The sequence below is a fragment of the Microtus pennsylvanicus genome, chromosome 8 (genome assembly GCF_037038515.1).
Source record: "Microtus pennsylvanicus isolate mMicPen1 chromosome 8, mMicPen1.hap1, whole genome shotgun sequence".
Classification (NCBI taxonomy): domain Eukaryota; kingdom Metazoa; phylum Chordata; class Mammalia; order Rodentia; family Cricetidae; genus Microtus; species Microtus pennsylvanicus.
In genome coordinates this window covers 105,576,732-105,603,894 of record NC_134586.1, presented here as the reverse complement: position 1 = coordinate 105,603,894, position 27,163 = coordinate 105,576,732, and the positions used below count along the sequence as shown (strand labels likewise).

At 48.8% G+C, this 27,163-nt stretch overlaps 1 protein-coding gene across 1 annotated transcript in view; it reads right to left on the bottom strand.

Annotated features, from left to right (window-relative positions):
* Positions 1–3,506: 3,506 nt before the first annotated feature.
* The window catches only part of Notch3 (notch receptor 3), a 44,814-nt gene continuing 21,157 nt past the window's right edge, over positions 3,507–27,163 (bottom strand). Inside the window, exons 21-32 of the mRNA XM_075984282.1 lie at positions 26,077–26,209; positions 25,625–26,001; positions 24,704–25,269; positions 21,957–22,289; positions 20,016–20,170; positions 19,495–19,717; positions 17,740–17,824; positions 14,401–14,563; positions 13,034–13,338; positions 11,014–11,161; positions 6,847–6,944; positions 3,507–5,568 (exon numbers count right to left, since the gene is read on the bottom strand). Of these exons, the coding sequence (XP_075840397.1) occupies positions 4,528–5,568; positions 6,847–6,944; positions 11,014–11,161; positions 13,034–13,338; positions 14,401–14,563; positions 17,740–17,824; positions 19,495–19,717; positions 20,016–20,170; positions 21,957–22,289; positions 24,704–25,269; positions 25,625–26,001; positions 26,077–26,209 (3,627 nt within the window). The 3' untranslated portion in view covers positions 3,507–4,527. The remainder of the gene's footprint in view (positions 5,569–6,846; positions 6,945–11,013; positions 11,162–13,033; positions 13,339–14,400; positions 14,564–17,739; positions 17,825–19,494; positions 19,718–20,015; positions 20,171–21,956; positions 22,290–24,703; positions 25,270–25,624; positions 26,002–26,076; positions 26,210–27,163) is intronic.

The following is a 27,163-nucleotide window of genomic DNA, read 5'->3' as shown; positions in this document are numbered from 1 at the left end:
CAAAGGAATGCTCAGTCACACTACAAGGACATTTGCTCAACTATGTTCATCGCATCATTATTTGTAATAGCCAGAACCTAGAAACAACCTAGATGCTGCTCAACTAGAGAATGAATAAAGAAAATGTGGTACATGTACACAATAGAGCATTACTTAGTTTTTAAAAATGACATCTTGCTGGGCGGTGGTGGCGCACGCCTTTAATCCCAGCATTCGGGGGGCAGAGGCAGGCGGATCTCTGGGAGTTCGAGGCCAGCCTGGTCTGCAGAGCTAGTTCCAGGTCAGGCACCAAAGCTACAGAGAAACCCTGTCTCAAAAAACCAAAAAAAAAAAAAAAAAAGCATCTTGAAATTTGCATGCAAATGAATGGAATTAGAAAAAAAAATCCTGAGTGAGGTAATTCAGACCCAGAAAGATGAGCGTGGTATGTACTAGCTCATAAGTGGATATTAGACGTAAAGCAAAGGATAACCAGCCTATAGTCCACAACCCCAGAGAAGCCTGGTAACAAGGAGAACCCTAGAGAAACATACATGGATGTCCCAGGAAGGGGAAATAGACAAGATCTCCTGAGAAAATTGGAAGTGTGGGGGTGGAGGGAGGAGGGGAGGAGGAAAAAGGGGGAAGGGGAGAAGAACATGAGGGAATGGATGTTTGAGATGGGAGAAGGACAGAGAGGAAGAGCAAAAAAAGAGATACCTTTATTGATAGAGTCATTATGGGCTAGCAAGAAACCTGGCACTAGAGAAATTCCCAGGAATCCACAAAAATGACCCCAGCTAAGAATCTAAGCAATAGTGGAGAGGGTGCACAAACTGGCCTTGCCCTGTAGTCAGATTGATGACTACTTATTGTTATCATAAACCTTCTTCATCCAGCAACTGATGGGAACAGATGCAGAGATCCACAGTGGAGCACTAGGCTGAGCCTTCAACGTCCAGTCAAAGAGAGGGAGGAGTGAGAGTACAAGCAAAGAGGTCAAGACCATGATGGGAAACCCACAGAAACAGTTTACCTGAGCTAACAGTAGTTCACTGTTCCAGAATGACAGTGAGAAAACCAGCACAGGACCAAACCAGGTCCTCTGAATGTGGGGGACAGTTGTGTGACTGCGGCAGTCTTTGGGGGCCACTGGCAGCGGGACCAGGATTTATCCCTACTGCTTGAAGTAACTTTTTGGACCCCATTCTCTTTGGAGGGATGCCTTACTCAACCTAGATACATTGGGGAGGGCCTTGGTCCTGCCTCAAAGCAATGTGCTAAACTTTGTTGATTCCCTTTATTGACTCTCTCTGAGGAGTCAATGGGGATGGAGTGGGAGGAAGATGGAGGAAGTGGGAGGAGAAGAAGGAGTGGGAACTTGGATTGATATGTAAAATGAGAAAAGATTGTTTTTTAATTAATTAATTAAAAATAAAACAAAACAAAAAAAGAGGAAAAAGAAAAAAAGAATATGAGAGGAATAGAGCCATGGCAACTCACATCTGTAACCCCAGCCTTTGGGAGGCTGTTCTAGTCTACTTTCTATTACTATGATAAACACCATTGCCAAAAGCAACTTGGGTTGGAAAAGATTTCTTAGAGTTCATCATGAAGTGAACTCGGGACAGGAACCAGGAGGCAGAAACGGAAGCAGAGACCAGAGAGGAACACTGCTCCTCCTGGCTGCTTCAGCCTACAACTTCTCAGTTGAAATTTCCTCTTTCTAGATAGGTCTAAGTTTGTGTCAAGTTGACATAAAAAAACAAATCATCACAGAGATTAATATAGAACGAGCAAGCATCCAAGGCCAGTTTAGGCTATGCAAGTACCATGACACCTTGAGCTACAGTTGAAGGCCCTTAAAAATAAAAACCCACATGGAAAAACTGTGCCCACTGATCCAAATTGGCTACCAATTTCACCAGGAACCCAGGACATGGTACATGCCAAGCAAGGGCTCTACTACTGAGTCACACCTCACCTTCAGCAATTTTTCTTTATCATCCCATGACCTTAAAAGCATTAATAGGGTATGGTGGATTACAACTGTAATCCCAGCAGCACCAGGGAGGTTAAGGCAGAAAAATGAGTGAAGAGTCTAGCCTGAGCTATGTAAGTGAGACCTTGCATTAAACAAAGAACACCAGTTAAGAAACTTCTCTGTGACTGGTAAGATGGCTCATGGGGTAAAGGCTCTTGTCACCAAGTCTGAGGATCTGAGTTCAATCCAGAACTTACACTGTGGAAGGAAAGAACTGATTCCCAAAATGTGTCCTCTGGTCATCACATGACCCCAATGTGTGCCCCCGCCACATTCAAATACATAAATAAAAATGTAATAAAACACGTATTTTTACAATTTTTTCCTCGGGCAATAGAGAAGGTAAAAGTGCTTTCCGGAAAATCTGACAATCTCATTTTGCTCCCCAGACCCCAACAGGTGAAAACAAACTCCTAAATGCTGTCCTCTGACCTCCACATGCACGCATGGCATCCTCCTGCCCACATCCATACACACAAAAACACACAATAATAAATCATGTTTAAGCTGGATATGGTGACCCACTTTTTTCATCACAGCTCTCAGGAAGCAGAGGCAGGCAGGTCTCTGAGTTCAAGGTCAGCCTGGTCTACAAAGGGAGTTCCAGAACAACCAGGACTACACAAAGAAACCCTGTCCAAAAATAATATTAATAATAATTTTTTAAATATTTATTTATTATATACGCAGTGTTAGTTTCCGTGTCTGCCTACATGCCAGAAGAGGACATAAGACCTCATTATAGCTAGCTGTAAGCCACTATGTGGTTGCTGGGAATTGAACTCAGGACCTCTGGAAGAATAGTCAATGTTCTTAACCTCTGAGCCATCTCTCCAGCCCTAATAATAATTTTTTTAAAGAAAGAAAGTTCTCAAACAATGCATTCTATTGGTTCATCTTAAGGTAGATAGCCACCCAAGATCCAATGGACTAGAATCACCTGATGCGATGCTTAACACTTTGTCAACTTGATACAATCTACGAACACCTGGGAAGAGAAGTTGTCTACAACTGATTGACCTGAGAGCATGTCCATAGGGGATTGTCTTAATTAAGTCAATTGACATAAAAAAAGACCCGGCCTCCTGTGGGTGGCACCATTCCCTAGACAGACGTTTCTGAACTGTGTAAGAGTGTAGAGATCCAGCTGAACACAAAGAAGCTTGCATACACTCATTTCTTTCTCTTTGCTCTTGACTGTCGATGTGATATGACTATTTTAAGTTCTTGCCTTGAGTTCCTCATAATAATGAACTCTAACCTGGAACTGTAAGCTAGAATAAATTCCTCTCTCCTCTAAGCTTCTTTTTTTATTAAGTTCTTGTTTAAAGTAACAGAAATGAAGCTAGGACAGCTGGCCAAAAAGGAACCAAAGGTGAACTGGAAAACCACATGGTTTGTCCCCAAGATGGGAGTTCAAGTTAGCCCTGTGTAAGCAGAGACCCAGAAGTGCCCACTTTGCACAGAAACCAAAGACACTGGGTGTTAACTATTCCTTTATTAGGTGGTAAGGGAACTGGGAGGTGAGGGCTGTACAATGCAAGACCTGGGAATTCAGCTACAACGGACTGTGACTAAGTGCCATATTATAAAAATAGCCTAAAAACATTGCTATTAGGCAGTGAGGCTGAGCCGAGGGAGTACCAGGAAGAGGGGGTGCCACTCTCACAGGTAGTGTCTCCCCAACTTCAGCCCTGTATTTACAATTAGAAGTGGAATGCATACAAAATACATGTCGTCCCCCAACCCTAAAAGGTGAGCCAGGCTCGGGGGGGGGGGGGACCTGGAGTGGGGGCTTTGGTGGGAAAGACCCCTTTCTCAGTGAGTCTACAAATTTTATCTGGAATGCAGTGAAGTCAGGAAAGGGTATGGGAAGGGGAAGGAGGCTCCCAAGTGTCCCCTGACCCCAGGGGAAGGTGTGCCCAAGGCTGGCTACTTGGTACATACCAGGGCCGCATACTCAGTACACGGGACCCTAGTCCTGTCTGTGTACTCGGTACACAGAGTTCGGATCGGCCGAATGGGCCCACAGACTCAGCCCCACGGGGGCGCTGGAGGGATTTGCAGGGGCGGGGAGCATCTCCATATATATATTTTGTAAAAAATAATAATAATAAGTTTGTTTAAATGAATTTGTCTCTATACAAAACGTAAAAAAGAAAAAATAACTCACTCATGCCAGAGTGTGAGAAAATAAGAAGAGGCAAAAACAAAAGGTGCACGCGGGAGGGGGGGGGGAGTAGTGGAGGCAGGGTGAGGGGTCAAGAAGTCCCAGACCCCTTAGAGGGCCGAGATGGTGGGAGGTCAGCCCCTACCCATTATAAATAAAGGAAGACTGGGAGTCTGGGCTTGTGACCAGCTTGGTCACACTACTGCGGAGAGGAGCAGGAAGGCAGGTACAGAGCAGAGAGAAACGGATGAGAATAAAATTAAAAGGAAGAGAAACCAGGGAGGGGTGTTACTTCAACCCCGCCCCCCACCCCTGCTCGCCAAGATCCAAGAACTTAGGCCATCACCTGTCTCTTGGGGGTGACTTCTGGCTGGGGCCCCAGCTGAGTCTGGGACTGAGGGAGGGAGGGAACAGGCATGGGGTGTGGCTGAGCAGGTAGGGCTCCAGCCGCTGTGGCACCAGTGGCAGTTGCTGGGCTAGGGGTAGAGTCGGACCAGTCTGAGAGGGCGGGAGGGGACGGGCTGGCCCAGTGCTCTGGAGACTCTGGAGATGGGGTCAAATAAGGATGTTCACTGGGAACCCGCAGGAAGCGGGCCTTTGTGGGGCTGCTGTGGGTCCCCGCTGCAGGGTATTCCTCTCCATGTCCTGGGGCCGCCAGGTAGGGTGGCGGTCGCTCCTGGGGAGAAACTGGGGTTCCCGGGTTGAGTAGTTGGGGTCCTGGAGCCAGGGGCAACAGGAATGAGGGCCCAGGTGGGGCAGGTGGAGGCAGCCGGGCCCAGTCGAGGGGCACAGCCACAGGGTTGAGTAGACCCAGGCTGAGCACGCAACCCCCGGGAGGCTGGCGCCCGAGAGGGCCCGCCCGATTTGCACCAAGCTGTGCCAAGGACACCGCAGTAGCCGTGGTAGCATAGGGACCCTCCAGGGGGAAGCCTCCAGGGGAAGCAGGGGGCCCACCGAAAGGCCTAGGGGAGTCCAGCGAGTCCACAGGCGACAATGTGACAGAGCTGTCTGCCAGAGGGCCTGGGCAGGCCAGTGTCAGCTTCTTGCCCCGACCCCGGGTTCCCTGTGGCCCCAGCCCTGTCTTGCCAGGAGGCCTCCTGCTCTTCTTGGTCCCAGACTGCACCGCTTTGAGCCCAGGAAGGAAGGCCCCTGGTGGGCAGAGCAGAGGCCCCAAGCCATGGGGACCCGGGGGACTCCGGGGGCCACTGGGCTGGTCCAGCAACCGCACAATGTCCTGGTGCAACCGCTCTTGGGCTACATCTCGGGGCAGCCTGTCCAGGTGATCTGTGATCTCCCGGTTGGCAAAATGGTCCAGCAGCAGCTTGGCAGCCTCAAAGCTGCCCTCACGGGCAGCCAAAAACAGTGGCGTCTCCTCCTGAGGGAAGGAAAGGGGCAGAACCCACAGATGTCAGTCACTCTCTGCCCCCTAGTTCTGAGGACATCCTGTGAACCCTGAAGGTGGATGGGTCTGGGTTGCGATCCCAGCTCTGCTGAAGGAACAAGCTCTCTCCCCTCAGCCATGTAGCTGCAGCAGGTGCATCTAGCCAGGACTTACCTTAGGCACAAAATGTAAAGGGGCATCAAAATCTCCTGTCATCAAAATAAATTACATGCTGATACAATGATTTGTAAAAGATTAAAAAGCCAGGTGTCAGGGCTCTCACTTTTAATTCTAGCACCCAGGGGCAAAGACGGGTGGATTTCTGTGAGTTCCAGGCTAGTCTGGTCTACATAGTGAGACTTTGACAAAAAAGGAAAAAAGAAAGAGACCAAAAACCAGGTGTGGTAATGGCAAGATGGCACAGTGGGTAGATGCACTTGTGACCAAGCCTGTTCACTCCATCCTTGGTTCGCAAACAGGCAGCTCACACCTGCCTGGAACTCCAGCTCTAGGGGGATTCAATACCCGCAACTCATGTCCACACACCTACGCGCGCACACACACGCGCGCGCGCGCACACACACACACACACTATTTAAAAATAAAACACATCACTGAAAAAAATAGCAAGGAATCACAGTATATACCAGCATTTTGGCAGCAGAAACATGAGAATTGTGAGTTCAAAGCTAGGTTGGGGTACAAAGCCAGTCTCAATATATAGATAATATTAATAAATGTTATATTATAACATTATATATATATATTTCATATTTTAAAAAGTAAAGCCAGTGGATGGGTCAGCAGGTAAAGGTGCCTGATAACCTAAGTTCAAACAAAGAACCTAAATAATATAAGAAGACTCCCACAGGTTGTCCTCTGACCTCCACACCCTTGCTGTGGAAGCACACATAAACAGTAAATAAAAGTAACAAGATAAAAGAGGGGTTTTGACAATCAACCTAACATTTGCCTCCCCCTGAGGATCTGCTCAGTGCTTGATAAATGAGTCTGCTTGCTGAAGCAATAGAGGATGCTATTGCTTCCCTAATTCACAAGGAGGACACTGAGTCTCAGAGATGTGTAGCAACTTGCCCATTGTCACACAGCGACTACCACGAATGTCCTCCTTTGATCTGCTGTCAGAGCCTGTAGGCCTCACTCCCACTCCTGAAAGCGGACTATAGGCAAGATGAAAGCCCCCAAAGGCTCTTCCCAAGCCTGCTGTGCCACATACAAGGGCTGTGGAAGTACCAGCTCCCAAGGACTCACCTTGCTGTCCTGCATGTCCTTGTTGGCTCCATTTTTCAGCAGAGCCAAGGTAGCCTCCACATTGTTCACAGCTGCAGCCCAATGTAAGGCTGATTTCCCTGTAGATAAAATCAGAGCCATGTTCATGTCAGGTCCCCAAGACAGGACAGGCAAACTAAGGAAGTCATTTCCATTCCTATTAAGAGGCCACATCCCCTGTAGGCATTTTGGCCATCCACAGGCATAGGTTACAAGATGCACCCTTCGCTATGAAAGAACATGTTCCCGCTTCAGGTCAGACCACCTCTCTCTCTCTCTCTCTCTCTCTCTCTCTCTCTTTCTCTGCCTTCAATCTCTCCTTATCTGCTTTTTAAAAATTATCTAATATCAACCATGAATGAACACCCCTCTCCCACCCCCTGCCCCAGGGACCTTTGTCTGTTAAAGTAGTCTTAGAGGCCATTGAGGCTTTGGAGTCTTCTGGTAACAAAGAAAACGGACACATCAGCCTGCCATTCAGTAAAGTTCAAATTACCATAGAAAACACTGGAGGTGCCTGGGTATGCGGAAGCCCACTACAGCAAAGTTGTTTCCTTAACAGAACCTGAGTATGACCTCTGGTCCTTGGTGGAAACCCAACATGCTACATACAGCTGTCTCCTTTACAGAGTTAACTTGGGGAGCTGGAGACATAGTTCAGAAGAGCAATGGCTGCTCTTCCAGGAGACCCAGGTTCAGTTACCAGCACTCACATGACAGTTCACAACTGCCTGTAACTGCAGTTCCAGAAGATCTGACACCCTCTTGTGGCCTGTGTGGGCACTGCATGCATGTGGTACACAGACACATAAAAATAACACCTTTTTAAAATAGCCCAGTAGGGCCTATCAGTGACCAGGCCAGGACTCTACCTTTGTCCCTCCAGGAAATCTGAGTCACCTGAAGACATGCTAAGGACAGGGGAGGACACAAAATACTTTTCTTCCTAGGAGTCCCTTTCTCAATGCAGCTGCTTGTGGAATTTTCATCAGACAGCACTTTGGAGCCTCTTCTATGCAGCCTATGTATTTTCTGTTTTCTTCTTTGGCCGTGTATGTATGGTCTTGTGTATGGGTGTGTGTGTATGCACATCTGTGTGTGCGTGTGGAGGCTGGATCTTCCACCATATTCATTCTCTCAATCAAACCCAGAACTCAACAGCATACTAATCTTGTTTGGCAGCTTGCTCTAAGGATCCCTGTCTCTGGAATTACACACAGCTGGCCATCACACCCACTTAGTGTTTACATAGGTCTCTGGAGATCCAAACTCAGGCCCTCACACGTGTACGGCAAGTGCTTGAACAACTAAGCCCCCCCTTTCCTTCTTTTCTATTTTTTTAATTTGTTTTGTTTTTTTTTTTTGTTTTTCAAGACAGGGTTTCTCCGTGTAGCCCTGGCTGTCCTGAAACTCACTCTATAGACCAGGCTGGCCTTGAACTCACAGACATCCACCTGCCTCTGCCTCCAAGTGTGGGATTAAAAGCATGAGCCACCACCACTCAACCTCTATTTTCCTTTGGATACTGAGCAAAGCCCGGGCATGATTTCCTGGTTCTCTGAACTTACTTGTCCTCTGAAGCTTACCCCTCCCCCGGCTGCCACCAGGCTGCAGCTTTCTGGCCACCATCCCAAAAGACACAAATTTCTCTTCCTTTCCCCCATCTCACATCGCGGTTGCTATTGCTTTTCTATCAAACACTAACGAAACTGTGTTTGAGCTCTCTTCTTTTCTTTTTTTTTTTTTTTGAGCTCTCTTCTTAGTCCATTTCTAAATCCTTTTATGGATGAAACAGAGGACTCAGGAAAGAAGTCCAAGTTACCCAGTAACACCAGAAGTGGAATGTTGTCCCACATGCTGTAGTGCCCAGTCCAGACCCTCATCCAACACACCAAACACCAATTGTCCAGTCGCAGATGTCAATGAGGATGAAGCTGAAAACCAAAGGGTACTCCACAGGATGTTTGTGAGTGTCCGAGTGAGATCCTTCTGACACAAGGACAGCTTGCTGTGACTCTGCTCAGGTCATACCCAAGACCAGGAAACTGCCCTCACAGATTGCCAGATTTGCTAGTTTATGACACCTGTCCAGCAGGTGGCAGCAGAGTCCATTTTTCCCAACAAAGCCCAGTCAGGCTGGGGATGGTGTCCAACCGTTGGCGCCCTTGCCTAGTGTGAGCAAGGCATCAGCTTCTATCCCCAGTGTGACCAAAAACAAAAGCAAAAAAAAAAAGGTAATGATAGAGTGTCCTCACAGAATATCTCTGCCAGCTATTTGTCTAAGAAGGGATCAATAGTGAGAATATATAAAGCAGCACAGTCAATTCAATAAATAAAACAATTAGCTGCACAGTTCACAAGAGAAAAACCAAAGTCAATAAATCATTTAAAACGTTCAAAGAACGGACATGCTGGCACAATGCTTTGAATCCCAGCCTCTGAAATCAGAGGAAGGTAGACCTCTCTGAGTTCAAGGCCAGCCTGGTCTACAGAATTAGTTCCAGGCCAGCCAGGACTACATAGTGAGACCTGTCGTAAACAAAACAACACCAATGACCAAAACAAACAAACAAAAACCCTTACCATACACCTTAGCCATAAAGAAAAATAAAATTAAAATTATACTGAGATAGCCAGGCAGTGTTGGTACACAACTTTATCCCAGCACTCAAGAGGCAGAGACAGGCAGATCTCTGAGTTCAAGGCCAGCCTGGTCTACAAGCAAGTTCCAAGATAACCAGAACTATTCAAAGAAATACTGTATTGAAAAAGAAGTATACTGAAATGCTACCAGAATGACTTTCATTAAGGGGAAAAGAAAGAGAGAGAGAGAGAGAGAGAGAGAGAGAGAGAGAGAGAGAGAGAGAGAGAGAGAGAGAGAATACAAATCCTCGAGAAAGGGATCCTCATGCACTCGTGATGAGGATGTAGGTGGCGCAGCAACTATAAGGACATTACAGGTGTCCTCAAACACTTAAATGTAGACTGCCCTATGATCCAGCTATGGTTCTCCTGGAGGAATCTGAGTCAGCATATAATCGAGGCACCCGCACACCCATGCCAACTGTGGCACCCACAGCATCTACACTATGGAATCCAGCCAAGGTACCCATCAACACTGTTTATAATGGAGCGTTATAAGAAGGAAAATGAACTAGGCGGTGGCAAATGCCTTACTTGGGAAAGAGAGACAGGAGGATCAGGAGTTCATGATCTTTGGCTACACAGTCAGGTGGTAGCAAGCCTGGGTTACATGAAACCCTGTCTCAAAAGGGGGCGGGGGGGGTCAAATTATACAATTTTCAAGAAAACTGATAAGAATAGGAGACCATCATGGTAAGTGAAGTAATGCAGACTCAAAGACAAGTACTTCAGGGTTTAGTGAATATTTGGACTCTTAAAAAAAAAAGCAGGGGAAGGGAGAGGACCACAAAAGTAGAGGTGGACTTTAGAGGGTGGGACTCGATAGGAAGGAGAGAGGAAGTGAAAGGGGAGTGGATGTCATCAGAGTGTGCTGTCATAAGAACAAAACTTAATGCGTCCAGTCAGGCTAGGGAGAGGGTCAGGGAGCACGGAGAGAGAAAGGGAAGGGAAGGGAAGGGAAGGGAAGGGAAGGGAAGGGAAGGGAAGGGAAGGGAAGGGAAGGGAGGGGAGGGGAGGGGAGGAGAGGGGAGGGGAGGGGAGGGGAGGGGAGGAAAAAGAAAGGGGAAGAGAGGGAAAGGAAAAGGAAGGGAAGGCGAGAGGAGGGAAAAGGAAGGGGAAGAGAGGGAAGGGAAAAGGAAGGGAGGGGAGGGAAGGGAGGGGAGGGGAGGGAAAAGAAAGGGGAAGAGAGGGAAAGGAAAAGGAAGGGAAGGCGAGAGGAGGGAAAAGGAAGGGGAAGAAGGGAAGGGAAAAGGAAGGGAGGGGAGGGAAGGGAAGGGAGGGGAGGGAGGGGAGAGAAAGGAGAGGAAGAGAAGGAGAAGCAAAGAGCATGTCTTGGGGAACCTACATTCTTTCCTAAAATAGAGGCACCCTATAAGTCCTGTTCCAGCCATGTGGGAGCCCTGGTGTGGACAGCTGAGCACACACTTGGTGTCAACATGAGTGTGAGTTCACACTAAGAAGGTAGCAGCACCTACAGGTCCCACCCACCACATCCTCAGCACTTACCCAGCTCATCCACAGCATTGACATCAGCATGGCTGGCAATGAGCTCTTCCACCATGCCCTCCACTGCCAGGCGAGCCGCCAGGATCAGTGCAGTAGAGCCATCTGCCATGCGAGCATCCAGGTCAGTGGAGCGGTTCCTGATGAGAATCTTAAAAAAAAAAAAAACAATTAAAAAAAAAGCCATGGCAGGACATCATGTAGGAGCAGAGGAATGCATGGCACCCGGAGAGCCCCAAACCCCACGGCCTTGGGACCCACGAGCTTCAGGTACTTCCTGACTTACAAGGGGGTGATATTTTTGCTAATGACATTGTAGATCAAAGTAACCTCATTGAAAAAATAGATTTATAGAATAGTATGTAGGAGGCTAGGGAGATGGCTCAGTGGACATGTATCTGACCTCAGATCCCAAAGCCCATGTTGAAAAAAAAAGCCAAATTTTGCCATGTGTATAACCCTCAGACTGTGTGGGAGAGGACAGGAGAATCAACAGAGCTTGCTGGCCACCAGCCTAGCTCCAGATTCAGTGATGGACTCTGTCTCAAAAAGAATAAGATAGAGAACAATAGAGCAAGATATCCAACAGCAAGCTGGGCAGTGGTAGCACACACCTTTAATCCCAATGCTTGGGAGGCAGGTGGATCTCTGTAAATTTGAGGCCAGTCTGATCTACAAAGCAAGTTCCAGAATAGCCAGGGCTACACCGAGAAAGTATCCCTCGAAAAGAAAAGAAAAGAAAAGAAGACATCCAACAGCCTCCTTTGGCTGCTGCAGCTGAACAGCAGGCATGTGTATACACAGGGACACACATGCCACACAAATAAACCACACACAAAGTAAAGCACCAACACACATGTACATATACACATCAGCACTTACAAAAAACTCAAACGTGCAAATACAAAATAACACCATAATAAAACACAGCACTTTATATGCTAAAATTAAGAAAAAAAAATCTTTGTTTTTATCTCTAAGACAAGGGTCTCACTGGGCAGCCCTGGCTGTCCTGTAACTCACTCTGTAGATTAGTGGCTGGGATTAAAACCGTGTGCCAGCACATCCAGGTAAGAACAATGGGTTTAACGACCCTAATCCACTAAAGAGCAGAGAGTAGTGGACCCCGCCCAGTTTAAAAGTACTGGAAACAAAGTGTCAGTCTACAGTTGAACAAAGGCAGCAAACACGCAAACTAGGATAGAAATGAGGGCTTGCTCTGCGGTGCAGCGTTTGTCCAGCATGTGCAGACCACGGCTCAACCCCCAGTGAGGGGACAGAGAGCTATTTATATATCAGGAAGCAGGTAGTGTAATCCCATCACTCGGGGGTGCTGAGGCACGAGGATCAAGTTCAATGCAAGCCCAAGCCATACACTAGACGGTCAAAAAAAAAAATAGTGCTGAACATCGTGTATTTCCTTGAATATTTCACTAACAAGTGAAAGAGCAGAACACTGAGGCCACAAGTAGAAAACTCTAAGCCAGAGGGTCAGGGAGATGGCGGCTCAGCAGGTAAAGGCTGGCTGCCAAGCCTGAAGACCTGCGTTCAATCCTCAGGATCTACATGGTGGAAGGAGAGAACCAATTCCTGGTTGTTGGCTTTTAATTAATTAATTAATTTTTAAAATTAATTGTGTGTGTGTGTGTGCACGCACACACACGGGGTCTGAGGAGGCCAGAAGAATGTGTCAGATCCCCTGGAGCTGGAGTCACAGGTGGTTATGAACAACCAGATGTGGATGCTGGGAACCAAACTCAGGTCTTCTGAAGAGCAGCTCTAAATGCCCTTAACCACTGAGTCACCTCTTCAGTTCCTGAGAACCAATTGTTAAAAGTTATCCACTGACCTCCATACTTTTTTAAAAGCTCTAGGTCAGGCACTACTTATTCTTGGCAAGTCCCAAATATCCCTATTTCCAAACGACAAAAACAAGCTTTGCCAGACAGACAAGGGCTCAAATCCAGGTGAATCCGATGCCCACCCAGTAGCTCTGCAGTCTGAAGAGACAAGCCTGTCTCACCTGAAAAACACCCTGGGCATCCGCCGTCACCGCTGTGTGCAGCGGGGTGCGGCCCGAATGGTCCTGGGCATTGGTGTCTGCCCCAGCATCCAGTAGCCGCTTGGCAGCATCCGCACGGGCATAGCGAGCAGCCAGATGCAGGGCGGTCTCGCCAGTGCGGTCAGTTCGTGCTCCGAGCTGGGCCCCCTGGCAGATCAGGTCTGATATGATGCTGGCTGACGCGTCATCCACCTCGTCTTCCTCGGCCGGCATCGGCTCCAGGGCTCCCCCACAGAAGGAGGCCAGCATAAGTGGGGTGAAGCCATCTGCAGGGACCGGGAGGGTGTCACTGGCATAGGGATCTTCCTGAGGGATAATGTCAGGGACTCTGTAGTAGACGCAACTCGGACACACCACACCACAAGACAGAGGTAAGTTCTCCCAACTGCAAAGCCACCCCAACAAAGATCACAAACGGGATCTCAGGAAGCAGAGCATTTATAGAACAAGGGGAGGGAGTAAGTACTACCTCTTCCCTCGTTTTCCTTTTCACGCGTTCTCCAGTAGCAAGCCCTATTTAGACCAGACAGAGACTGGTTTATCTGTATATTATAGTCCCCTAGCCACATTGATTGGCCCCAGGATGAGTACGTGATTCTAGTCTGCCCAGTCAGAACGCATTCTGATATTTTCCTGACAAGCTGTACAGCTGGAGCTAAGTAGAAAAAAATGAATCAAATGCCCAGGAACCAGGGGCTTGATGGGTAAAGGTGCCTGACACCAAACTGGACCGCCTGAATTTGATTCCTAGGACCCAGAGTGTGGTAGGAGACAACCAATGCCAGCAAGGTGTCCTCTGACCTTGTGCATGAATAACACACAAATAGATGTAATTAAAAATAAAAATAACCCCCCAACCAGGCATTGTGGCCCACACCTTAATCCCAGCACTTGGGAGTCAGAGGCAGGTGGATTTCTCTGAGTTCAGCTTGGCCTACAGAGTGAGTTCCAGGACCAGTCAGGGCTATTTCGGGAAAGAAAGAGAGAGAAGAGGAGAGAGGGAGGAAGGAAGAGACGGAGGGAGGGAGGGAGGGAGGGAGGGAGGAAGGAAGGAAGGAAGGAAGGAAGGAAGGAAGGAAGGAAGGAAGGAAGGAAGGAAATCTCAACCTCATGAAGAAAAGGTCAAGATCCAGTTAGCTTCAAAGTTGCAGCTACATACCCGTGTATGCTGTTTTACTTAACCTTGCATTGGGCCATTATCACTTACAACCTGAAGTCTGGCTTAACACCCACACCAGGCGTAGACCCCCAGACGCTCCCAGAATACAGTCCCATGTGAGATCTATCAATAGGACCACTGAGGAGCCTCTTTGGGGAAGGGTACTCACCAGGGCCACGTACGTTAACATCCATGCCATCAGCATCTGCATCACCCTGGGGCGGAGTCAAGGCCATGGCGGGGGCCACACGGATATCAGCGGCAACCAGGTGGTGCTGGGTCCACTGACGACAGTCCACAGGCTCCTCAGCCCCCATGCCTGGCTCCTCTACCTGGAGGGACACAGATCCAGGCTCTGATCTCCCATTTGGTGGTGGGAGAGGCAGTACCAGAGAGAGGGTGGGCAGTTCCACAGGTGTGGCTAATGGAGCTATATCTAAGTCTAGGGGACCATTGATAGCCTGCTGTCTCAAAAAAACAATATAAGAGCGGGAAGAGAGCTCGGCATGCCGACGTCCTTGCAGAGTAGACATGGCTCTCCACGCATGTGCTCACGCATCCCAACATGTACACACATACATAAAAATAAAGATTTAAAAAAGAAAAAGAACAAAACTTTTTTTTGAGACAGGGTTTCTCTGAAGCTTTGGAGCCTCTCCTGGAACTAGCTCTTGTAGACCAGGTTGGCCTCGAATTCACAGAGATCCTCCTGCCTCTGCCTCATGAGTGCTGGGATTAAAGGCGTGCACCACCACTGCCCAGCCAAAACATTTTTTTTAAAAAACATTTTTATTAAATTATCAGAACAAGAGATAACTTGCCACCAAGCCCAACGGCCTGAGTTTGATCCCTGGAATCCACACAGTGGACGGAAAGAAACGACTCCCACAAGTTTTCTTCCACACGCATGACATGGACACATACCCTCACAAACACACAAATTAATAAATAATAAACAAGTGTAAATTTCTTTATTTTGAGACAGAGTTTCTCTGTATAGCCCTGACTGTCCTGCAACTCATTCTGTAGACCAGGCTGACCTTGAACTCACAGAGATCTACCTGCCTCTGCCTCCCGAGTGCTGGGATTAAAGGCGTGCACCACTACCTGGCAATGTAAATTTTTTTGATTATAAAAATAAAGCTGTCACAGTGGCACAACCTATAATCTAGCACTCATGAAGCGGAGGCAGGAGGATAAATAGTTTGCAGCCAGTCTGGTCTACATGTTAAGACTCAAAAGAATACAGAATGTTAGTTATACCCTTAATGCTACCAGCACTTGGGAGGCCAAGGCAGGTGGATCTCTTGAGTTTGAGCCCGGCCTGCTATCCTAGATCCTAGTCGGTTCTAGGTTGAGTGGCTCAACAGGTAAGCACATTTGCTGCCAAGCCTGATGACCTGATTTGAAGCCAGGGGACCCACAGGATTAGAAAAATGGTTCTTCAAAGCTGTCCTCTAATCTCCATACAACACTGTGTTACATGTACCCGCACATACACGAAATAAATAAAAACATAATGTTTTAAAACGGTGTTTTAAGGTCTGGAGAGATGGCTCAGTGGTTAAGAGCATTGCCTGCTCTTCCAAAGGTCCTGAGTTCAATTCCCAGCAACCACATGGTGGCTCACAACCATCTGTAATGAGGTCCAGTGCCCTCTTCTGGCTTGCAGACATACATGCAAACAGAATATTGTATACATAATAAATAAATAAATAAATTTTTTTAAAGGTGTTTTAAGTTATGTGCATGGGTGCTGTGCCTGTATGTCTTTGGTGCCCATGGAATCTTCTGGATCCCATCTTCCGGAACTAGGTTACAGACATGTGTAAGCCACATGTGGGTGCTGGGAACCAAACACAGGTCCTCTGGAAGGGCAGCCAGCACTTACTTGCTGAGCCGTCTCTCCAGCCTCCAATACTTCGTTTGTTTGTTTTATATATTTTTATTTAACCAGCTCTCCATCTCTACATCCACTCCTCCATTTCTATTCAGAGAAGGGCAAGCCTCCCAACCAAACACAGCATGTCAAGTTTAAGGATGGACGAGGCAAACCAGTATGAAGAAAAGGGTCCCAAAAGCCGGCGTAAGAGTCAGAGACCCCCACTTCCACTGGCAGGAGTCCCACAGGAAGACTAAGCTACACAACTGTAACGCATACGCAGAGAGCCTAGGTCAGTGCCAGGCTCCCTGACTGTCAGTTCAGTCTCTGTGAGCCCAGGTTAGTTGATTCTATGGGTTCTCTTGTGATGTTCTTGACCACTCTGGCTTCTACAATCCTTCCTCCCCCTCTTCTTCAGGATTCCCTGAGGTCGGCCTAATGTTCCACCCTCCAATTTTTAAAAATAAATATAAATAAATATTTGGAATTTTAAAAAATTAGATGCAGTCCTCATACTCTGGGAACTACAGATCCCTCATAAAAGAGATGTGGAGGCTGGATGCTTGTGACACATGCCTGTAAACCCAGCCACTGAGGCAGGAAGATTTTCTTTATACATTATCCAGGCCTCAGGTACTGTGTGCGTGTGTGTGTGTGTGTGTGTGTGTGTGTGTGCCCAGCCATGAGTATGGAAGCCAAAGAACCCCCAGGTGTCATTGCCCAGGCACTGTCCACCCTTTTTACGAGACAGGTTCTCACTGACCAGGATCTTGCTAAGTGGGCCAGGCTAGCTAACCAGCCAGGAGTTTGCTGTCTCGGCCTCCCTAGAACACTTGGGATTACAAATGTTCTACATGACACCTGGGTTGTTGGTTTGTGTTTTGTTTGTTTCTGTTTCCTGTGTGGGTTCTGGGAAACAAGCTCAGGAACTCAGCACTTTATCGACTGAAGCGTCTGAAAATGGAGAGAGCAGACCAATGGGGATGGTTCTTAGAGATGAATGGAACCCAAGAGCAGCCTGGGGACGCTTTCAGACTGGACATGGCGGCCAAAGAACAGAAAAAACAGTTACTCTGTGAGCCGGGTGCTCCCTCTAAGACAGTGGTTCTCAACCTTCCTAAGGCTGCGACCCTTTAACACGGTTCCTCATGCCGTGGTGACCGCCTCCCCTCCCCCTCCCCCCACCGCTGCAAGCATAAAACTATTCCATTGCTACTTCACAACTGTGATTTTGCTACTATTATGAATTTTAATATAAATATCTAATATGCAGGATATATGAAATGTGACCTCTGTGAAAGAGTTGTTTGACCTCCACAAGGGGGTCACAACCCACAGACTGAAAAAAATCACTATTATAGGGTGACCCTAGGAACAGGAACCTGCATGAGGAAGAACCAGATGGAGAAGGGGAACTCCCATCCACACAGGTAACCTGTAGCAAATCTCCTTCCCTCCTAACAAGGCAACAGAGCCTCACTAAGAAGAAAATGAGGTCACACAGAGGTGGCAATTGTCTGGAGCTGTGGCAATGGAGACAATGGAGACTCCCCTAGGCCTCCCAGCTGACCAGGGCATCCCGACCTGTGATCCTGATGGGGAAAGAGTAAGAGAAGTAGGCAATACCTTCAGTCTCTTGGCCTCTGGGCACTCTGAGTCCATCCAGTCTGTGGCCACCTCTCCCATCAGACTCTCGCCTTTGGCCATGTTCCTTGGGGAAAACAGGAAGAAAAAGACATGAGAAAGTGCACTAGAGACATCTGATCCAGAAGGAGGATTTAGGGTTCAACTCAAGCAGAGGTCACAGAGGAGGTTATGGGTCAGGAATTGAGGAAGGGTCTTGGGTTGTTGACACAGGTTCCAATGAGGGATGGAAGGGCAGAGATGAAGTTACAAGAATCGTGTCAGGTTGATGAAGTTACAAGAATCATGTCAGGTTGCAATCAAATTTTTTCTCATTTATGTGTGCCTGTGTGTGTGCACACGAGTGTTTTGGACACATGGGTGTGGATGTAAGTGTGCAATTATGAACCTGATAAATAGGAATCATCTTTAATCTCTCTTCAGTCTTGGTCATTGAAACAGGGTCTCTCAATCAAACTAAGAGCTCACTGATAAGACAATTTCATTCGTCAGCTGGCTCTAGGAATCAGGACTTCATCTTCCAAGGCAGGCTGCCATGTTATGGAATATTACTTTAACTATGTAAAGGTGTTACATTTGTGTATGCTGCATTTATTTAATTGTGTAAAGGTGTGTTGCTGTTTCACCTTGCCTGCCTGAGACACCTGATTGGCCTTATAAAAAGCTGAACAGCCAATAGCTAGGCAGCAGAGGGATAAGCAGGGCTGGTGTGCAGAGAGAATAAGTAAGAGGGGAGAAAAGAAGAGAAAATGAGGAAGAAAGAAAAGGAGATGCCCGAGGCCAGAAGCCAGGAAGCTGCCAGCCAACCAGACATGGAGGAAGCAGTGAAAGTAGAACATACAAAATGAAAGAAAGGTAAAAAGCCCTGAGGCAAAATGTAAATAAAGAGAAAAAGATTAGAAGAACAGCTAAGATAAGGCCGAGCATTCATAACTAATAACAAGTCTTGTGTCATGATTTGTCATGGCTACGCTGCCATGCCCACCAAGCATTTAGGGAATTGATAACATTTATATGGGCTCTAGGGTTCCAGTTGGCATGGCTGCTCAGCAATCACTTAAAGTACTGAGCCATCCCTCAAGCCCCAGGTAGCCAGAATCTTAACGTGGAACGGAGAGAGATGAGCAAACTGTAAAAGACGATGTCAACGCTCACGAAGAGGAGGTGCTCTCATGACAAATAGATGGGTAGCCAAGACTGGAAATGTCACGACGAGGAGTCCTGGAATCCTAGGGGAAGGTTAAAATCAGAAGATGGTTGTCAAGTAGGAGGCTCGGAATTGAGGATGATCACAGGGAAATGAACACTGGGATTGGGTGGAAATGAGGGTCTGAGGTGAGATCAAAGGCAGGTGGGTTGAAGCCAGAGGTGAGGCAGGGACCATCAAGAATACAGTCCTCCTGGTCAGGGACAGGTCAGGATGACGACAAAGATGAGGCCAGCAGTCACGCGGGAATGAATCAGAATGATGTCTGGGAGGCCAACTCAGGATGGGGCCCGGGAAGGATATGAGTCAGAAAATGGAGAGAAATAGAAGATAAGGTCAAACGTCAGGGATCAGAGGCAATCCCCAGGGATCATGGAGTCTTTGGTCAAGAGGATGAACATTGAAGCTCCAGATGGAGTCTGAAGTTAAAACCAGGTCGGGGGTCAAAGTTGGAGTATGACCAAGGTGGGGATGGTCCAGAACTTCCAGGGGTCCCATAGTTAGGGATGGAGAGCAGACAAGGTCCTCACTTCATGCCCAGTGCATCTTGTCCCACAGGCTCCCTCCGGCCCTTATGGCCAGCTGCTATGTCCTTGTGTAGTGCAAAGCCCTCGGGGAACCAGAGAGTGCTGTGCTCGCGCTTGCGCCTGGCCACCATGACACCCAGGACGAAGATGACCAGCAGAAAGACGGCACCTGCTACCAGCAGAGGCAGCAATGGCACACTCTGCTCTGGAGGCTCCAGCGGCTCTCCTGTAAGAAGGAAGCAGTGGATGAGCCCTCGGTCAAATAGCAGAGCAGGAACAACCAGGTGGGGTTTCAATCCCGGGCGATAGATATGAAGCAACGCCTTAGCCATGGAGGAACTAGAGGTCCAACCGTGAGGGGCTCTTACTCATGGGGCTGGTTTAGCTATGGGCCAAGGCTCTAGTCATCAGGTTGAGCTTCAACCAGAAGATGGGACTTTCCTCACGAGACCTCGGTCACACTCTAGGACAGTACCACTCCTGGGGTCACATGCTCTGATATCCCTCGCTTCTTCCCACCTCACCTCGAACGTCCCGCAGTGGGTATGGGAAATCAAGTCGCTCTACTGCTGACAAGGCTCCCAGGTAATCAGCAGCGCTCTGGGCATCGGGGAAGCAGTGGTCATTCTCAGGTGACTGCAGGCAGAGCCGATTGTCAATCTCCAGCATCACTACAGAGCTGCGGGAACAGAGCAACAGGACCCAAAGGCTCAACATCTGTCTGTAGCATCCTAGACACCAAACCTCAGAAAGCCACCTCCATCTCCACACCACCCGCCGAACTCTCAGCTGGTATCCAACCCCACCGTCTCTCCCAACGGGTCTTGTTGACCACCAGGGTCCCAAAGCTGTGAATCCAATAAGGTCTTCGTTCACCCTACTAGAGACCAGGATGTAGCCCTTTGCTGGGACATTGCACCCATATGTCAGCTCCTCTAAAAGCTTGCTTTTCTCCTTTGTTTCTTGCGGTGCTGGAAAAGAACTCAGAGCCTTGAATGTGCAAGTCAGGTACTCCACCACTGAGCCACCGGCTCTAATACCCATCAACCCTTAGGTCTCAATGCACCCTGATTCCTTCTTCATTTCCTTCTCGCCTGCTTCCCTGAGTCTCCCGTCTTTCCCTCCAATGATCTTCCATACCCAGTTGTCTTGTCTTCAGCCCTCATGCATCTCCTGGGGTTTCTCCCCTACCTCAGGAACCCTAAGAATAGCAAGCTCCAACACAGCCCCTGCTTTTCACCCTGTGTCCTCATCACTGAGCCACTTTAGCCAAGAGAGAGCACATGCACCACGTCACCCATCTCCTCCACTCTGGCTGCATCCAATCAGAACATGCAAACTACAGCATCTCTGAAATCCAACCCTCCTTTCGGGGTCAACCCAAACCTCAGACCCTGTTCCACCCTCAGCAAATGCCCCTCTCACTTCCAATTCCCCCTGCCTGGTCACCAGAGGCTAGTTCTGCAACTTTCACGAGATGGAGGAGGCATAGAGAGAGTATGTATATCAGAGATACAGTATATGTCTATAATCCTAGTACTTTCGAGGGCTGAGATGGGCCGACCATGAGTTCAAAGCCAACCTACATGGAAGTTTACAGGCCAGAGCCTATAAAACACAAAACAAAACAAACAAAAATAAGGGGGGGGGGAAGCCTGCAAAACAGCTCAGCAGGCAAGGTGCTTACCATGCAAGCCTGACAACCTGGTTTGAAGCACTAAGCGCTCACATAAAGATGCAGAGAGAACTGAGTCCACAAAATGGTCCTCTAACTCCACATGCATGCAGTGGCTTGAGTGTCATGGCTCTTGGGAACACACACACATCATACACACGATAATGAATACTTTTTAATTGAAGTTATTTTTTAAAAGTCCACACATGCCTTTAACTGCTCTAGAAACAACCTGTCTCTCCTGGAGGCAGTAGCACCATATCCCCAGTGCCATTTTGAACGGCCACCCCTACACCTCCACTAGGTAGCCTCCCCCCAAGACACACACACACATCTGAAGGCATTTCTCATTGTCACCACTAGGAGGTGTTGTCATCTGCATTTGAAGGGTAAAACCCTAGCACTGCAGCTAGGCTCCCTGTGGTGTGCACAGGATAAACATGACCCACAACAACAACAACAAAAAACCTCACAGACACTTAAAAACCCAGGCTGGAGAGATGGCTCAGAAGTTAAGAGCACTGGCTGCTCTTCCAGAGATCCTGAGTTCAATTCCCAGTAACCACATGAAGGCTCACAACTATATATGAGATCTGGTGCCCTCTTCTGGTGTGCACGCATACCCGGAGGCAGAATACGTAATAGACAAATAAATCTTTAAAAGTAAAGAAAAGAAAAACCTGTAGAAGATGCATAGCAAGGAACGCTCTCAGTTAAGAAGGGTGAAACGCAAGGTCTGGATCATCAGTGCCCTGCCCACTGTACCCAGACTTGGGCTATAGTCACTCACCCGATCACCTCGGGACCCAGTTCGCGTCGGACACGGGAGTCGGAGACAGGGCTTGGCCGGTGATAGGGGAAGACCATGGCCTGGCCACGAGCATCCAGGCGGAAGCGCAAAGAGGTGCGCAGAATAGCGCTAAGTCGCTGCAGGAAGTCAGCGCTGGAACGCAACAACTCTTCAGGGGGCAGAAGAACCGTGAGGACCAGAACCCCTCGGGCCAGAAGGGCCGGGACCTCGCTGGCACAGTCCAGTCCATCCCAGCCACACTCCTCAGTATTGCAGCCCTGGTCACAGCGGCCATCTGCAAAGTGGTCAGCGCAGTACTTCTCATAAACCGGGCTGGAGGCAGAGAACACACCATCAGAGATTCCCTCAGACACCTAAATGCACACATAGCAAAGAGTACTACTGCACCTTGCACAGGGGACTCGAATGACCTTCCATATGTCAGACTTTCTGTAAATGCAGCTGCATATTTTCTTAACTATTATATATGCAATGAATTATCTTTCAAAACATTGTTTTAAGATAAGACCTCACGTATCTCAGGCTGGCCTCACACTCCCTATGTTAGCCAGGCATGCTGGCACACACCTCTAATCCCAGTACTCCAGGCGGAGGCAGGGGTGTTCCAGGGCCAGCCAGGGTTACATAGCCAATTCCAGGCCAGGCAGGGCTACATAATAAAATCCTAACCCTATTAAATAAAAAAAGAAAGAAAGAAAGAAAAAACTATGTAGCTGAGGGTGATCATGAACTGTCCTGCCTCCAACAACTGAGTGCTGGGATTACAAGCATGCATCTCCGCTCACAGGTTAGCTGGTGCTTGAGACAAAACCCAGGACTCTGTGCATGTTAGGCAAGCATCCCACCAACTGAGCTACACCCCCAGCCTTCTATACATAATTTATGTAAGGCACCTCAGGAATAATGTCCAAGCTTAAACACAAAAGAAAAAACACATAGCCCAAAAGTAACTATATGTCTCTAGTGTGCCTGAGTTTGGGGGTTGTTTTATTTCCTGGGGATGGAACCAAGGGCCCCATGCCATCTAGGCAGCGCTCTGCCACTGAACTACATCCCAACCTGAATTTTGGCTGCAATTTATCAATAAGGTAAAAGATGGAATTTTCCACTGTGGCATCACTCCACACAGTTCGGGGTTCCGGGTTTGGGATCAGGGATGTTCAACCAGTATCAATGCATTAACTATTAATTGAGCACCTGCTACATGCTGCCATAGATACCCAGATCCCACCCTGATGGAGGAGGTCATTGGTTAAATAAAAAGAAACTGCTTGGCTCTCATTGGTTAGGAGATAGGTGGGAGGAGTAAACAGAACAGAACACTGGGAGGAAGAGGAAGTGAGCTCAGACTCGACAGCTCTCCTCTCGGGAGCAGACGCCTCAGCAGAGACGCCATGCCCCGCTCCCAGGCAGACACACGCGATGAAGCTCTGACCTAGAATCTTCCCGGTAAGACCGGTGCTCACAGATTATTAGAGATGGGTTGATTGGGATATCAGAATTAGCCAGTAAGGGCTAGAGCTAAGGGCCAATCAGTGATTAAAAGAATACAGTGTCTGTGTAATTATTTCGGGGCATAAGCTAGCCGAGCAGGCAGCCGGGTGGTGGGGACACAGCCCCGCCGCCCATATTACTACACCACCCACAATTCCTTGCCCCAGAAAAACTGGCATCCCGGTGGGTGGAGAGAGATGTCATAGGAGACAGGTGAGGAGAATATACAACATTCTAATTAGATGACAATAAATGGTTAATATAAATGTATATGTGGCAGTGTTGGAATTAAATACTAGGAAGCATGGGACGTGCTGGAGGTAGGAGTAGTTCACAATGTAGATAACACCATCTAAGCAGAGGCTTGAAGGAGGTGGGAGGAACTGCTTCAGGGAAGAACAATTCAGCCAGTAGGAGTAAGCAGAGCGTCCTCACTGAAGAGCAAGCATGGGATATCCGAGGCAGTCGGGGTGACTGAAGGGCTTGGGAAGGTTGGAATGGAAGATAATGAGGAGATGAAGGCAGGAGGGGGCTCCAGACAAATGGGGGGGCACAGGAATAGATGCAGAGATGTAGAATGTATGGATGGAGAGGGACAAGCGAGGAGATGGAAGGCACACGGAGGGAGACGGGGGATCCACGGGACAGGAGGATGGCCATTAGAGGCATATGAATTTAGCAGGGCACAAAGACGGGCAGACAGATGGATGGACAAGACAAAGTACAGACAGCTGGGTGTACAGACAGCCTCAGGGCTCACAAGGTGGAAGGAGAGGGCAGATCCCTGCGAGTGGGTTCTCTGACCACCACATGCACACATGCTAAATAAGTAAGTGTAATGTTTTGGTTTGGGCAAGCTCTCATCATGGTCAGCCTGAAACTCACCACATAGACCAACCCGGCTGAATTTATATAGAGACCTGCCTGCCTCTGCTACGCAGGTCCTGGGATTAAAAGTATGAGCTTAATTTTTTAAATTTTAGAAAGACAGATGGAATGTGTGACTTCAGGCAGACAGAAACAAACGGGCGAGATGTGTAGAGGGAAATACAAATGGTCAAAGATGAGGCACATAGGTGAATGGAACCCCAGACGGTGGCAGCTGTGAAAAACGAAGAAGCAGCTCCATCAGACAGTCCAAAAACGGACTTCCAGGAAAACTGGGTCAGATGTGACTCACTGACAGACAGTGCAGCAATTCAGATGGGCAGGGGACAGAGTCGTGAGCTCACTTGCAGGTGCGTTCGCGGCCACCAGCGTAGCAGTCAAAGTTGTCATAGAGGCAGGCTGGGGAGCTGCAGGCTGGGTCACACCGGCTGTTGTTGAAGAGACGCCAGCACTGCAGTGCCTCGCACTGCCGCCAGGGGTCGTCCACGTTCAGCGAGCAGTCGCCGCCGTCCCAGCCGCAGCCCGGGGTGTTGCACTCGCGATCGCAATTCTGGTCCCCTCTCTTGGCCTGGCAGGCGGCTCTCGGGCACCGTGGCTCCTCGGGGATTTCAGGGGCTGTAGATGGGGTCTCGCAACGCGGGCCAGTCCAGCCCGGAGCGCATACACAGCGGAAGAAAGGGACGATCTGCAGAGGCAGGCATGAACCCCCATGCAGACAAGTGGAAGCTGTGCAGCTGGCGTTAGTAGCGCCTGAGGGCGACGCTCTAGAGACCCGGCAGAAGGGACCGGACAGCCCAGGAGGACAAGCACAGCGTGGCCCACGGGCAGTCTGCTGGCATGGGATACCCATCGGACACTGCAGCTCTCGGCAGGAGCGTGCTATCCTCTCGCAACGCAGACCCCAGAATGGCTATTGATGGGATGAGGGAATCAAAAGGGAAAAAATGATAATGAGAAGAAAAGAACAGGAAGGTGGAAAAGAAAGAGTGAAGGTCAAGATTTGAGAAACGATAACCCTTCCTCCCTCTCCCAACCTCTCCAAGTTCAGCGACCTCCCCTTTTCTCTAAGGACCTCAGGACCCCCAGAAAGCCACAGGAAGGACCCCCAGTAAGCCACAACTTCACTAAGTTACTCTCCAAACCATAATTCAGCATCTCTCAGAATCCCTTTGCCTTCCACTTTTCCCTTATAGACAATACCCTTCCCTGAGGCCACACCCCCTTCTCCTTCCCCAAGAGCCTCCACCCCGGCCACTCACACCTACCTGGACACAGTGACAGGTGAAGGTCAGCCCACCTACAGGGCCTGAGCTGGGATGGCACTGGCCTCCATGCTGACACGGTTGGGACTCACAAGGGGACAGGGCAGTCTGACAGCGAGGCCCTGTGAAGCCAGGATGGCAGAGGCAGCGGAAGTGCCCACCTGGATCTTGTAGGCAGTCGCGGGTGTGAGCTGCATGGCAGGCACCTGGGCGACACTCATTGATGTCTGCCTCACAGTGCAAACCCGTGTATCCGGGGGGACAGTTACAGCGGAAGCCACCCACCAGGTCCACACAGGTACCGTTGTGTAGGCACCGGAGTCCTGAATCCAAGGATGGGCCTGGGCCACAGTCATCCTCATCGATCTCACAGAGAACTCCTAGGGGATGGGAGAGTGGTCAGTGGAGTGTGGAGACAGCCTCTTAGCCTGTCCCCAGCTCTGGCCTTGACATACCAAGTGTGCCAGGGGGACAGGAACAGAGATAGCGGGCCACGAGATCAATACAGGAGCCTCCATGCTGGCAGGGCTGGGAGGCACACTCATCCACATCGTCCTCACAATTGTCACCAGAATAGCCAGCAGGACACTGTAGTGGGGCAAGAAAGGAAGTCGCTCAGATCTAGGGGACACAGACATGCCTAGGAATACCTGTGAACACAAGGAATCCCAGCACAAAAGGACACATGGAGACATCCAATATACAGCCAATAGAGAGGGCAGACATACCCAGTACAAGGAAACACACTGTTTGTTTTTTTGGTTTTTCTTTTTTTGTCAACTTGAACCAAACTTAGACACGTCTGGGAAGAGGGAATCTCACTTGAGAAACTGCCTCCTTCAGATTGGCCTGCAGCATGACTGTCTAGGTATTTTCTTGACTGCTTGATGTGGAAGGACCCAGCCCACTCGGGGTGATCCCATCCCCGGGGGCTTGAGCTATATATGAAAGGCGGCTGAGCAATTCAAAGGAAGCAAGCCAGTAAGCGATGTCCCTCTGTGGTCTCTGCTCCCATTTCGCCCTGCAGTTTTCCGCCTTGGGCTCCTTCCCTGGCTTCCCTCAATGACGGACTGTAATCTGTGAGCAAACCCTTTCCTCCCTCAAGTTGCTTTTGGTCAGAGTGAGATTGTGAAGGCCACCAGGACACTCAGCATATGGGGACATATGTTCATGAAAACACAGGGAAAACACCCATCTAGACACAAACACTGACAGAGCAACTCATGCCCACAGAAACACAGAACTGAAGACAGAAACTCACACAAACGTGCCCAGATCCATTCACAAAGACATGAGGGTTGGGAGCTGAAGAAATGGCTCAGTGAGAGCACTTGCTGCACAAGCATGAAGATTTGAGTTCAAATCCCCAGCACCCACTCAAAGAGCAAGGCATGGTCTTCTGTGTCTGTAACCCAGGTGCCAGGGTAGAGACAGAAGGAACACTGGGGCACTGCTACCAGCCTAACTTCAGGTTCTGTGAGAGGACCTCAAAGGAATAAAGCAGAGTAACAGAGGAAGATGGCTGTTGTCTTCCTCTGGTTT